At 44.5% G+C, this 12,008-nt stretch overlaps 2 protein-coding genes and 1 long non-coding RNA gene across 13 annotated transcripts in view; 1 reads left to right on the forward strand and 2 right to left on the reverse strand.

Annotated features, from left to right (window-relative positions):
- Nucleotides 1–366, reverse strand: part of CYRIB (CYFIP related Rac1 interactor B) — a 100,623-nt gene extending 100,257 nt beyond the window's left edge. For 3 of the 6 annotated variants that reach the window (XM_075085832.1, XM_075085833.1, XM_075085834.1), the window contains exon 1: nt 271–363. The gene's annotated coding sequence lies outside the window, so the exon portion shown is untranslated. Of the gene's footprint in view, nt 1–270 lie in introns of all 6 variants that reach the window. The other 3 variants (XM_075085826.1, XM_075085827.1, XM_075085829.1) reach the window with 2 other exon arrangements.
- On the forward strand, nt 314–5,820 carry LOC142053760 (uncharacterized). The gene is made up of 5 exons (XR_012659312.1): nt 314–492; nt 3,180–3,268; nt 3,599–3,787; nt 4,269–4,380; nt 5,732–5,820. It is a non-coding gene; the product is annotated as an uncharacterized LOC142053760 (long non-coding RNA).
- Nucleotides 5,821–5,893: 73 nt separating this feature from the next.
- ASAP1 (ArfGAP with SH3 domain, ankyrin repeat and PH domain 1) overlaps nt 5,894–12,008 on the reverse strand; it is a 161,226-nt gene continuing 155,111 nt past the window's right edge. For all 6 annotated transcript variants that reach the window (XM_075085825.1, XM_075085821.1, XM_075085823.1 and 3 more), the window contains 2 exons: nt 10,624–10,746; nt 5,894–8,718 (listed from right to left, as the gene is read on the reverse strand). In XM_075085825.1, coding sequence (XP_074941926.1) covers nt 8,644–8,718; nt 10,624–10,746 — 198 coding nt within the window. In that variant the 3' untranslated portion in view covers nt 5,894–8,643. The remainder of the gene's footprint in view (nt 8,719–10,623; nt 10,747–12,008) is intronic.

Genomic DNA, 12,008 nt, shown 5'->3' on the forward strand with positions numbered 1-12,008 from the left:
CTCCCCGCAGGTGCCCGTCCCTCAGCTCCCCACAGGCGATCCCCGGCTCCCCACAGGCGATGCCCCGCTCCCCTCAGGTGCCCGCCCCTCGGCTCCCCTCAGGCGCTCCCCGCCTCCCTCGGGCGCCCACCCCCGGCTCCCCGCTCCCCTCCGCTGCCCCGCCCCGGCTCCCCGCAGCCGCCGAGGCAGGGGGGCGCCCGCCAGCCGCCCGCTCCCTCGCCTCCCCTCCCCTCCCCGCTGCGGCGGCGGCGGGGGTCGCGGGCAGCCTACCTGTGCGGCGGGGCGGCCCGCGGGGCGCAGCCTGGCCTTCCGGGTTGCCGGGCGGCGGCGGCAGCGTCGCGGCCGCAGGTTGGCTGCCGGCGGCGGGCGCGGTGCCGCATCGCTATAAAAGGAAGCGGCGCGGGAGGAGGGAGAGGCGGCCCTGGCACCTCCGTCGCGCCCAGCCCGCACCCCCCCCCCCCCCCCCCCCCCCCGGGAGCTTCGCCCCGCCAGGTGGGTGTCCCCGGGGGGGGGCAAAGTCAGAGCCCCCCGCCTCAGCCCCCGGCCGGGGCCGCGTCCCAGGGGGTGAGGGGGGACCCCCCGCGAGGAGCCAGCCGTGCCCCGGTGGGAAGGGACCCTTCCTCCGGCACCAGGGCAGCCTCGGGCCGGCAGGCTGCCCAGGGCAACGGGAAGGTACCCGCGATGTGCAGGGGCACCCCGCAGCCTTTAAATGCGTCCGCACTGAAAGCAACCATCTACAACGGCCTTCGGGCTGCAAACTCTGCTGGAGCACGGCCGGGGCCTGAACGGAGGCCGGGGCCGCAGGCTGACACCTGGGGAAGGGCACCGCAGGTGACAGTCCTGGGGACAGATGGGGCTGTTGGCAGCTCTAAATGCGGGTGTCTGTCCCTGCTACAATCAGAGCCTGGTTATCCGGCCTGGCAGCCAAACCACTGCTATGAGATGCTACCTTTAACACTGATTCTCCCAAACTGAAGAAAAAACTCATTGAAGCTGAATTTTTCCTTGAAACCCAAACAGCTCCTTCAATCTCTGCAGCTAGACTGAGGCACCAGAGTAGTTGTGACACCCCTGAGGCACTTTGCTCAGTTTCTCCTCCATCTCTTGCTGACGATTGACATCTCAGTCACAGAAGCGAGGGTCCCCCAGGACACAGGATCCTCATCCCCATCTGCCCACCAGGAAGCTCTCCCTCCAGCAACAGGTGCTGTTGCTCTCCTGCACTGTCAATCCCTTTCAGGAAGAGACAGGGATTAGACAGGGGTAACATGTCTTAAAGTAATTTCTCTAAATGGCATTTTGCTGCCCGGCTGTACTGCCAGTCGCTGGTGGGGGGCTGCGATGCCCCAGCTCGCTCTGCAGCCCCAGAGGCCCCACGCCATGGCACAGGTCTCACCGCGATGGCCCAAGTCCTGTTGTTGGCCCAGAACAGCTGGAGACGCGGGCAGCAGTGAGTCACACAGGTAACAGGACCCCCGTGCAGAGGTACTACACTCGGCGCCTTCTTTTATACTCCACCAGACAAGCAGCTGAAGCTATGGATCATGTGCTGACGAGGCACTTGCTGTACAGAGAGGGAGGTGACAACCCCAAGCAGACCCTGGTCAAAATAAACACTACCAGGGGCTGCATTTTGCATGAAAAACACTTAGGCAGAACACTGCCATGAGCAAGCGAGAGGAGCAAAATCCTGCTTTCAAGGGTTTTGAAGTATAGAGGGTTTTTCCCATCACCAAATTTAGTATTTTCTGCTTCATCTAAACTTTCCTGTTTCCTCTAGTAAGGCCACACCTCGAATACTGGGTTCAGTTTTGGGCCCCTCAGGACAAGAGGGACACTGAGGTGCTGGAGTGTGTCCAGAGAAGGGCAACAAAGCTGGTGAAGGGTCTGGAGGGTAAGTCTTATGAGGAGTGGCTGAGGGAGCTGGGGTGGTTTATCCTGGAGAAGAGGAGGCTGAGGAGAGACCTTATTGCTCTCTACAACTACGTGAAAAGAGGATGTAGTGAGGTGGGGGTTGGTCTCTTCTGCCAAGTCACCTGTGATAGGATGAGAGGAGAAGGCCTCAAGCTGCATGAGGGGAGGTTTAGATTGGATATGAGGAAAAATTTCTTCACTGAAAGAGTGGTCAGGAATTGGAACAGGCTGCCCAGAGAGGTGGTGGAGTCACCAACCCTAGTGGTGTTCAAAAACTGTATAGACGTGGCACTCCAGGCCATGGTTTAAGACACATGGTGGTGGTGTTGGGCTGACAGTTGGACTTAACGATCCTAGAGGTCTTTTCCAACCTTAATAGTCCTGTGATTCTGTGATTCCCTGCATCCCAGCAGGGAGTGAGGAACAGGAGCTTTTTTGCTGGTCGCAGCAGCATCTCACTCAGACAGACCTGGCAGGAACACAGGTGCTGAGTTAAAGGTGGATCCTGAGCAAAATCCATACCTAAGCAAGGCGACCCTTCCAAACCTGCTCCAAGGAGGTAGTGGGGGTGCAAAACCACGTCTAAGATGGACCTGGGCCCTGCGTGGGGCTGCTGCCAGGGACAGGTCTGGCAGGGCAGTCTGGCTTCTTGCTTACAGCCAAATGCTCCTGCTCTCTGGATCTTGGGCACGAACCCTGCCTGCGCATCTGGTGCCTTCTCCTGCTTCGTGGCGCCCGGCTACTACAGCAGGTACTTGAATAGTGCTGCTCAGGTGGTCTGACTGCCTGCTGCCCTCCCTCCCCCATTGGAATTTGATAAGATCTTGCTGCTTCTCCTGGACAAGGGCCCTTCATTTCTTCATAGCACTTGAATCTCTGCATTACCTTGAGCTTTGAGGTGAGCATATGGCCCACGTATAGGCAGTGCTCACAGGACAGTACTCCTTGCAGTTGGTCTTCACATCAATGGTGGAGTCATTCATACTCTTTCAAAGGGGTTTCCAGGTTGTGGCTTGTGTTGCCCCCATCGCCTCCTCACGCCTCCACCTTGCAGCACATGTAGAGCTCAGATTTGTTCTTTTACTCTGCAGAAGACTTAGAAGTCCCCATCTTCCAGCATCGCGCAGTGTAAGTTCCCTGCACATGAAGCTCGATGATTCTTGCTCTCCAGCAGTCAAAGCCACTAAACTTTCCCTATAAGTAGGGCCAGCAGCTCTGTGCAGCCTACAGAGGCAGGTTTAGCATTTGTTCTCCTCTTTCTGCAGAGGTTGGCCCTGTTCCTGTAGGAAAGACAGAAACTGAGGAAGATCCTGGATCACCAATCTGCCCTTCATCCCCACGCTTCTATCCAGAGGTCAGAACTACTCCAGCGGTCCTGGAGTTGCTCCATGAGGCTTTTTTCCAGTCCTGGATGGGTTTCCACAAAATAAAATGTCTCATTGAAATGAGAGCACGTGGCTGGCTGCAGCTCACTCACTGCTCAGCTGCCTGAGGCTCCTGCTATACTGCCGAGAGTTACGAGAGCTACAGCTCTGAATTCAGAGCCTGCAGTGAACAGAGGGAAAGCTAGGACACATGGATATGTAGGTCCAGAGCCACGGTGGGATGGCTTGCACTGTGCACAGGTGATTACAGGCAGCATTATCTTTACTAATTTGAAAAAATGTCTGCTTTTGTCTTTGAGGTGTCTTTGAAGCAGCATGTGGCTACTGGTGTCACCAGGTCACTACAGAAGTCTGCAGGCTCCAACAGAAAACCACTGCAAAACCCTTACTTAACCAACAGCTGCTGACCTCTTCTCTGCACATTTGGCTCAGGAGGCGACTTGTCTTTCTTCAGGCTGAAGTTCAGGAGCACGTTTCAATCCTTTCCAGTAAGTTAGTTTTTGATTTTTATTTAAACAGTAAGAACTCCAGCTCAGAGACGTGTTGACACTTACTACTGCAGCAGGGATGTGGGAGCAGGGAGAGATGAAAAATGTTACTGAACTGGGTTTGAGAGCAGCTTCAGCGTTAAGCTGCATGCTACTCTTTGCTCCTGTAAGTTTACAGGCAGCTGTAGTAAGTTCTTCCTGTAGTATTCCCTGGGGAAGAGACTGGGGAAATTAATTAGTTACCAAAAACCAAGCATAATGCTATTGCCTTGAACTGAGGTAAATACAATGAAATCACCTCTAACACAGCCATGTCTGTTTTGAGTGTTCAGGGGCAATTCATCTACACAATGTGGCTGTGAGAGAAAAAAAAAAATCAGATTTCTAAATTTCTGGTGGTAACTGAGGTACAAGACACATCTTCAACCCTTGGGCCAAAAATCCCAAGGGGGAATGGACCTAAACGCACACCGCCTTTCAGCGAAAAGCAACAAGCGCAAGGGGAGGAGATGTTTCTGACCAGAGACTACAAGGACCAAGACCAAACTGGTGGGAACTGCAGAGTAGCACTGACACTGGATTTAAAGTTCCAGGTAAGATTAAAGCTCCTTTGAAATTATTCAGGTGGCACAGCAAACGACCGATCAGCTTCTCCTCTGCTCTGACATGGTTAGCAGATGTGACAGCTGTCACAAATTGTTTGTCCCCCGCCCCCACCATTACAAAAAGAGACTAGAGCAGACATCCGCCTCGCTGCAGGCAGGAGGATCTGTTCTGTAATTTACAGAGGAACAAGGCAAAGCCTGTACCGCGACACACTATCGTTTTTAGTGTTACTCAAACAGCAGCTGATGAGAACTAGTCAAGACTCACAGGTTTTGTGCATGGGTGGCAGGGGGTGGGAGGCACAGGTTGACAAACAGCACTTAGCTTATCTCAAGAAGAAACCTGAGCACTCTCTCAGCAGGTGACTGAGCTGTAAATCATGTTATGTATAGCCCTAAAAGTATCATTAAGACAACTTGAAATAGTTGCTTTGTATTAGATAAGAAAATCTTTGGCTTGCAGCTATATACATGAAAACATCTTCCAGTCCTGTGTGCATGCTGTGTCCATCTGGAAAGCCTCCAGCTGGGTTTTAGAAGGGTTAAAGTATCTCATAAAAGCACCCCAACAGCCTTAAACTCAAGACTAAGTTGATAAGTTGTCTGTAGGAATTTAAGGCCTGAAGCTGAAACTTCGGGATGTTTGCTCCTCTGTCATATTCTGGTTTATTGGTATAGAGAGTTACTAGGGTGTGAATGGCATGAAACTGTACATTCATAACAGGGTAGAGTGTGGGAAAGTAAAGTTTTTTGTTGATGCTCAAGTGAGCTGTCACACAGAACTACAGAGTCTGGGGAATGGGGCAGCATCTGAAAACAAACTGTATTTATAGGGTTGGAGGGTTTGGGGTTTTGGTGGGTGTGGGGGGAGCAACTTCCGAGTTTCACTGGTTGGTATTTAAGATTTGCACCACTTTCACTGATCTTGAATAGCAATCGGTCTCCGTTCAACAATGAGCTTTAAGTTTGACAGGAAAAGGGTAAGCAGACTGAAACTCTGAACAACAGTGGAGTTCTCTGAGCATGTGTTCGTCTTGGTTTCTTCTGCTCCAAACAGTGTACAAGATATCCACCTCAGCTGTGGCTTGCAAAGGAAATCAATACATGTCACTGAAGCACAAGTAATACACGTAGGACAGAGAACTGAGGGTACTGGAATCAAGGGATCTCTGAATGCTGTTACCTGAAATACTGTGACAAGGTAGAAACTGAGCAAGAGCAGAATATTTAACCAGACTGCTTCCCCGGCCCCACATCCGTATTCCACACGCTCCTTGCCCCATGTGTTAACTGATGTAAATTTAAAAGACCAAAGCTAGTGGTTCTTTTCAACCCAAAGGGCCAGCTGTGGAAACAAGACATGGCGGGCTGGCTTTCCGTAGAGCCTACTGAAGCCAGAGGGAAACCAAGCGAAACTCATGGACAAAAGAAGTGGTTTGATGCTAGCTTTAGTAAGTAAAGTTTTCCAGATAAAGGCAGTTGCATCCATACTTAACAGCTGTTAAAGAGATACACATTTAATTGCATTATAAGGGGTGCTTCATATTCAAGAGAAGACATTTCAAGTGTTTTAGTTCTACCTGTTTGGACTCCAGACTTTCTCCCTAGAAGATATTCCAGTTGACAAAAGGGCCTCGTTCAGATATCTGGGATCAACTGAATACATTTATTTAAAAGCAATTTTAAATATTAAAAAAGTAGAAATTAACACATACAGTACTCAAAAACTGTCACATTAAATACATGTGAATAGACATGTGTACTGATGTTTTACCTTAACATTCAATGAGAAGTCAAGATTTTAACTAGTGGCATGACCAGATCTGATTTCTGTACACGTTGATGTACTATGCAATAAAAAAATAAATAGCAACTGTTGTTCAACAGTAAATAAGACATCATCTGCAGAGCATACTTCCCCCTCTGGGGGCACCTTCCCCTGCCCCTCCCCCCAACCCCTTATCAGCTAATTTTCCATAAAGATTTAGACTTTCCAAATACTATGTCATGTACAAAATTGCAGACAGTGGCTCATTGAGTTCAAATATAATACTGTACTTAAACTCAATCAATATCATACATTTTCAGGTTTCTTATGACCCACAATAAGCCAGAATAAACAGAACTATTGTTCCCGATGGAACTCATTTAATTTTATAAAATGCATATGTATACTATTTTAAAGAGCATAGAAAAGAATAGACATTTGACTCTACATAATTTTACATGCCTAGGTTTTTTTTTTTTTATAGGATTTGCTTTTATCAGTTTATTTCAAGATCACTTAAAAATACAATTGACCACAAAAGTGAATAGGTTTTGTTCCTTTAATGCAACTTAAAACATTGTAGTAATGGATAAAATGGAATGCTAGATAAATGCTAATCCTGACTTCCTTTCCATAAAAACCAGAATAAAGTCTGAAATACTGGAGCTGGTAATACTGAAGATGAGATGCCAGCAGGCTCGCTCAACTCATTGCGTAATTTCTTTTTCAATAAACTTTTGTTATAAATGATAAAACCATTAATAGTTGATAAATGTTTTGCTTTTTTTCCATGTGGGGTTTAGACTGGTATTGTTTCTATATTAACCACAAGCAGAATTAAATATTCACTGACTACAGTCTTGTAAAACTGAATTTAAAATGAAAGCCCTCAGAAAGTCTGAGATGTGTTTTTATGAAATGAAAATCTTTCCATGCAGCCAAGACAGTCTGCTTTGAAATAGCAGTACTAGGTACTGAAGCCAAAATAACCTTAAAGCTAGTAATACAAAACTACATATGAAAGTCATGGAACCTGCTACGGACAAACTATGGGAAAAACACAACTGCTTTATGTTTCAAGGTTAAAAAATGATGTTGAAAATGACATCGGAAATCAAAGTTTTCAGTAATACACTTAAGTGTTTTCTGGCAATGCAACTTTATACCAACTTTCAAGAAACCTCAGGTCAAATGCAGCCTTCCAAAGATTTTCTCGGAAATTAGCTTTATAACAGTATGTCTGTTACTTGGCGCTTTGAATTAGGACTATTACAGTTACAGTTTAGCGAACTCTACTAAAACCAGCCTGATACTTGTGATCTGAGCTTTATCATTAACAGCTTGATCAAAAGAATGACAGGACATCTTACCTTCCACTTTTTAGAGCAATTAAAAATAATTTAAATTTATCCTTATGTCACCACTTAAGAAATTTTATTTTAGGTAACTAACTTTTAGCAAGGTTGAAGACAGAGGAAAAAAAACCCACAAAATCATTTTTCAAAGAGCCAATTTAGCTATAAACAAATACTGTTGCAAGCTCACGTTAATCTGAATAGCAATTAAGTTAAAATGTTCTTTTCTTCAAATGTAGCTATATGACTACAGTACTACTTTTGTACAAAGGCAGGTTTCAAGTAAGCGTCTAAATGCATGCATAATGTCAACAGTTAACATTTTCTAGAAGTCCTTGGTTACTAAGAATTCAGTGAAAGAAACCAGCAAATCTCACATATATCTACTAAAGAACAATATGACTAATTTTCATTAAAATAAGTTTTCGAATGAAAGAAATTTGTAACTTTTTATAGTGAGGTAATATCACAGGGGAACTGCAATCACAGTTTGGCATAGGTCCACGTAGTATAAACATGAAATGCTGTATGCACACCATAAAACATTACTGTTATCTGTAAAGTCAGTGAATATTTGTCTTCATAATTACACTTAACTGAGCACTATATTAAATAAATACCGAAGTGGGTTTCATAGCTGTAAACTGCATACACTTATAAACTGCAGACTGATTTTTAATTGTCCAAAACCATTCACTCATTCTAACTTTCTGCTAATTGTATATTGAGAATACCGAGTTATTAGGAACAGTCATTTCTGTACAGTTACATGGTTGACGGAGACCACCTATGTTTGGAAAGCTGGCAGTTCATACGTACTTTGAACAGCATAGACAGAGATGTAAGTGCTAGATGCCGAGGATGGCTTCAACGAACCCAATAAGGCGTGCCAGGTTCCAAGGCTACCATAATACTGGCAAAGGCAGAATAACACAGTATATTTACAATACATATAATTCAACCTCATGAGGTGAAACTTAAATGAATTCTTAATCTGTAACAGCAGCTATATATACAATTGTGCACAGGATTACAGGGAGGCAGCAGCGTTCGCTTTTGCTAAAAAGCCCGTCTTGCATGAAGAATGTGCAATGCTCAAGTTTAGGATTTTTTGTTTGTTTGTTTTTACTAGTCTGACAGAATGTGCACAAAGGACACTGGAAAGACCCCTTTCCTCTCTGGCTGTCCTTCGATGTGGCCAATCTGCAACACAGGAGAAAAACGTACAGGTATATATGTGTTTGTGTACACATAGCATTCGTAGACTGCATTTACTTCATTCAAAAGCAGCAGAACTGCATGGGCCCTACGGAGCCTTCGCAAGTTCTTGGGCAGACCTTAGTTAATGTTTGAATTTGTCTCAAGGAACAAAATAAAACCAAACAAGTGTATTATAAATAAGACAAATTAAGCCAACTGCATCTAAAGAGAACAAAACTACAATTTTATTTGGAAACCTACATACACCACTGATTTTCAAGAATCTCACCAAAACGGAAGCCCGATTTTCTTTTGTCTGATAGACTAACCTTCGGTAACAAGATATACACCTCTGAAAATCATTCATCTTACTTAACTGAATAAATCCTAAACATCTCACTTAAGAGAAGCGTCTGCTACCATTGTGAAGTTACTTACGATAATCTGCACGCTCCACTTAGTGATAAAGGCCCAGCTCTTTTCTCGTTGACTTAGTACGATTCCAATGATTTATGTGCATGCTCATGTTTATAACAAATCACAGTATTGTGTGATTAAGTATCCTTCATGTACAACTTCCTACACGTTTTGCATAATAATAATTTATAAACAAATAGCCAAGCAACTTCTAAGAAAAAATAATGGCACCTTCTATATGTTTAAATTGTATAATTATATACAACTGTCCAACTGATAGCCGTCCTGACTGACCATATAACCCGCTTCCCATCCTGCTACAGTGCTGCTCACTACTGTCGGAATAGTAGTGTACCTCCTTCCTCTTCCACAAGCTAACAAAATGGGAAGGGGAAACATGCAGGGCTGGCCATTTCCTCTCGTGGAGCCAAATTTTTGAGGCATATGAGTCAGCCCTCATTTCCCTTCTCGGAAACACTCAGTCTGGAGCACTTCATGGAACTTGTCAGGCACGTACCCAGGGATCTTAAAACAGATTCAGCAACTAATGCGACTGTAATCAGGGACTGGACGATACAGTCAATGCACCAGCTTTTCACTGGGCATTGCTCTTGTGACACCATCTTTTCAGCTGAAAATCTTCCACGCTTACATGATGACTGAGAGGAAACCATGTAGCTGGAACTGAAACAGCAAAGGCTGCGCTGCACTTAGATTAGGAAATCATAGGCAGCACTGTGATAAGAATTTGTTTTAATCAAAATGAAATCTGTCTCATTTTCCCCAGTAATAATTCTTAGGTAGTGAAGTATGGTGCAGCAGGGTTTTAGAGGCAAGGAGTGTCAAGGGAGGGTTGGAGCCTTCAAGTGGGGTTGAAAAAAACCTGATGTTAGCACTCAAGAGCCAAAGAACAACATGCAGTCCGGAGTAGGGGGGGCATGATACAAACCAATGGCATGGGAGTGAAGAAGGGGAAGAAAATGTTAACTACGCCTCACTTAAGGAGGAAAACCATCAGCTTACAGCACTAATTACAAATAGTTTTTCAGACTTCCAGCAACCCTGTAAGTGTAAGTTAACATTTCTGGTGAACTGAAGTTAATTACTTATCTCATTTTTCATGAAGACTGTTAAGCATGCTAAATGGAGTAGAAATCACCACCTCTTCACTTAATGAAAAGCTAGTGCGCATTACAAAGAGTGACATAGGTAAATACGCGTTGTTACGAGCCAGCAATAAAGCCAAACCTAGGCAGGACGGTTCTAGCAAACTCCCAGGAAGAGACAGAACCTACCAGAGAAAGGGTGTCTTCTCTAATACGAGTTTAAGGGCTGGATGTTAGCTCAGGCAAAAAACTCCCCAAAACCCAACAAAATAAAAAAACGCCACCCGCAAACCAAAATTACAAATGCCCTAAATTTGGAAAAAGAGGCTTTCCTGTAGGAGTCATAAAGAAGTTATGTGGAACTAGAAAAGGAAAAGATACATACCCACCACTCTTGGTCCTCTTCACCAGTTACAATAATTACTTCTCCTTCAACAAACGTAAGCTCATCATCATTATCTGCCTGACAGTCATATATGGTCTTCACTCGCCTAACTTTGTTTTTCCCCTAAAAATAGAATGAAGTTTTAGATGAAGGACACAAGGAACAACAAAAACATATATGTGATATGAATTTTGCCTTTTAGTTATGCTTTATTTTACAAGAAGGTGAAGACTACCAAAGTGCTTTCCCTGCAATCAGGGACATAACATAATAAAAAAAAAAAACAAAACACCAAAACTCTGCTTCAACAAGGATATTAAAAAAAAATAAATTACCTACACAGGTATAGGTTTGCTTTTTCTTAAGATTCAGAACTCCCAAGAGATGTCAACATGTAGTGCACAGCTTAAGTAACCTACGCTTCCTCTGGTAAAGAAAGTTTAAATAAGATCTTTACATTGCTCCAGTCCACAAACACTCTCCTCCTTTAATACATACTCCATTAAAAAAACCACCATGAACAGAAAATGAAATCTAATGTCCTCTGAACGTGACAAGAGAGGTAAGGGGTGAGGAAAACGCTGCATTGAGATGCCAGTACTCCTTACAGTTTTGGTTTTGGATCTGGTGCAAAAATACAATATTCTTTGATTTCAGATCTGCTTAGAGGACTGGAAGTTATTTTTTGAATGATTTTTCATCCAGTATGTTAGCAATTTCTTACTAAAAGAATCTTAATTTCAGACGGTGGTACTGTTTTGTGATGATAATTCACAATAGATACTGTCACAGCTCTACCATTCTGAGTCCAAGTATTTTCTAGGTCACTCTTTGCTGCATACCGCTAATTCATATGAAAAAGCCTCAGCCATGGACTCCTGCCCAAACATATGTTTCTCACAGCAGTAAAAATGCTTTAAATTATTTCCAAAGAGAGTAAGGAAGCAATATTCACAGCAAAACTCCTGCTACTTTATATCCCTGTATTTTCATACCCACACTTCTTCAAAAACTAGTTCCTTCTTTGAACAGAAGTAGGCAGGTAGTAAGAATGCAAAAAACCAAGAAAAAGGCAAGATGAGAAGCAGAAGGGCTACGAAGGAAAAGTCAGCAGGTTTAGAGGAATTTGAGCCAAAAGTAACTTCACAGAGGAAATTTCCTAGGGAGCCTTCTCTTTGCTATTACCTACCCACTTGAAATAGCTCCATGTTTTGGCAAAAGAAACCTCCCTGCAGATCAACAGCAGAACAGACACACAGCAAAGAGCATTTGTACTAAACTCAAGGTACAGAGAATAACAATTATAGGTGGATCTGCGGGACAAAGCAGTTAACAACGTAAAAACCCCATACTCAACACAAATGAGCAGAAATACCTGAAGTGAA

Source organism: Phalacrocorax aristotelis, chromosome 2 (genome assembly GCF_949628215.1).
Source record: "Phalacrocorax aristotelis chromosome 2, bGulAri2.1, whole genome shotgun sequence".
Classification (NCBI taxonomy): domain Eukaryota; kingdom Metazoa; phylum Chordata; class Aves; order Suliformes; family Phalacrocoracidae; genus Phalacrocorax; species Phalacrocorax aristotelis.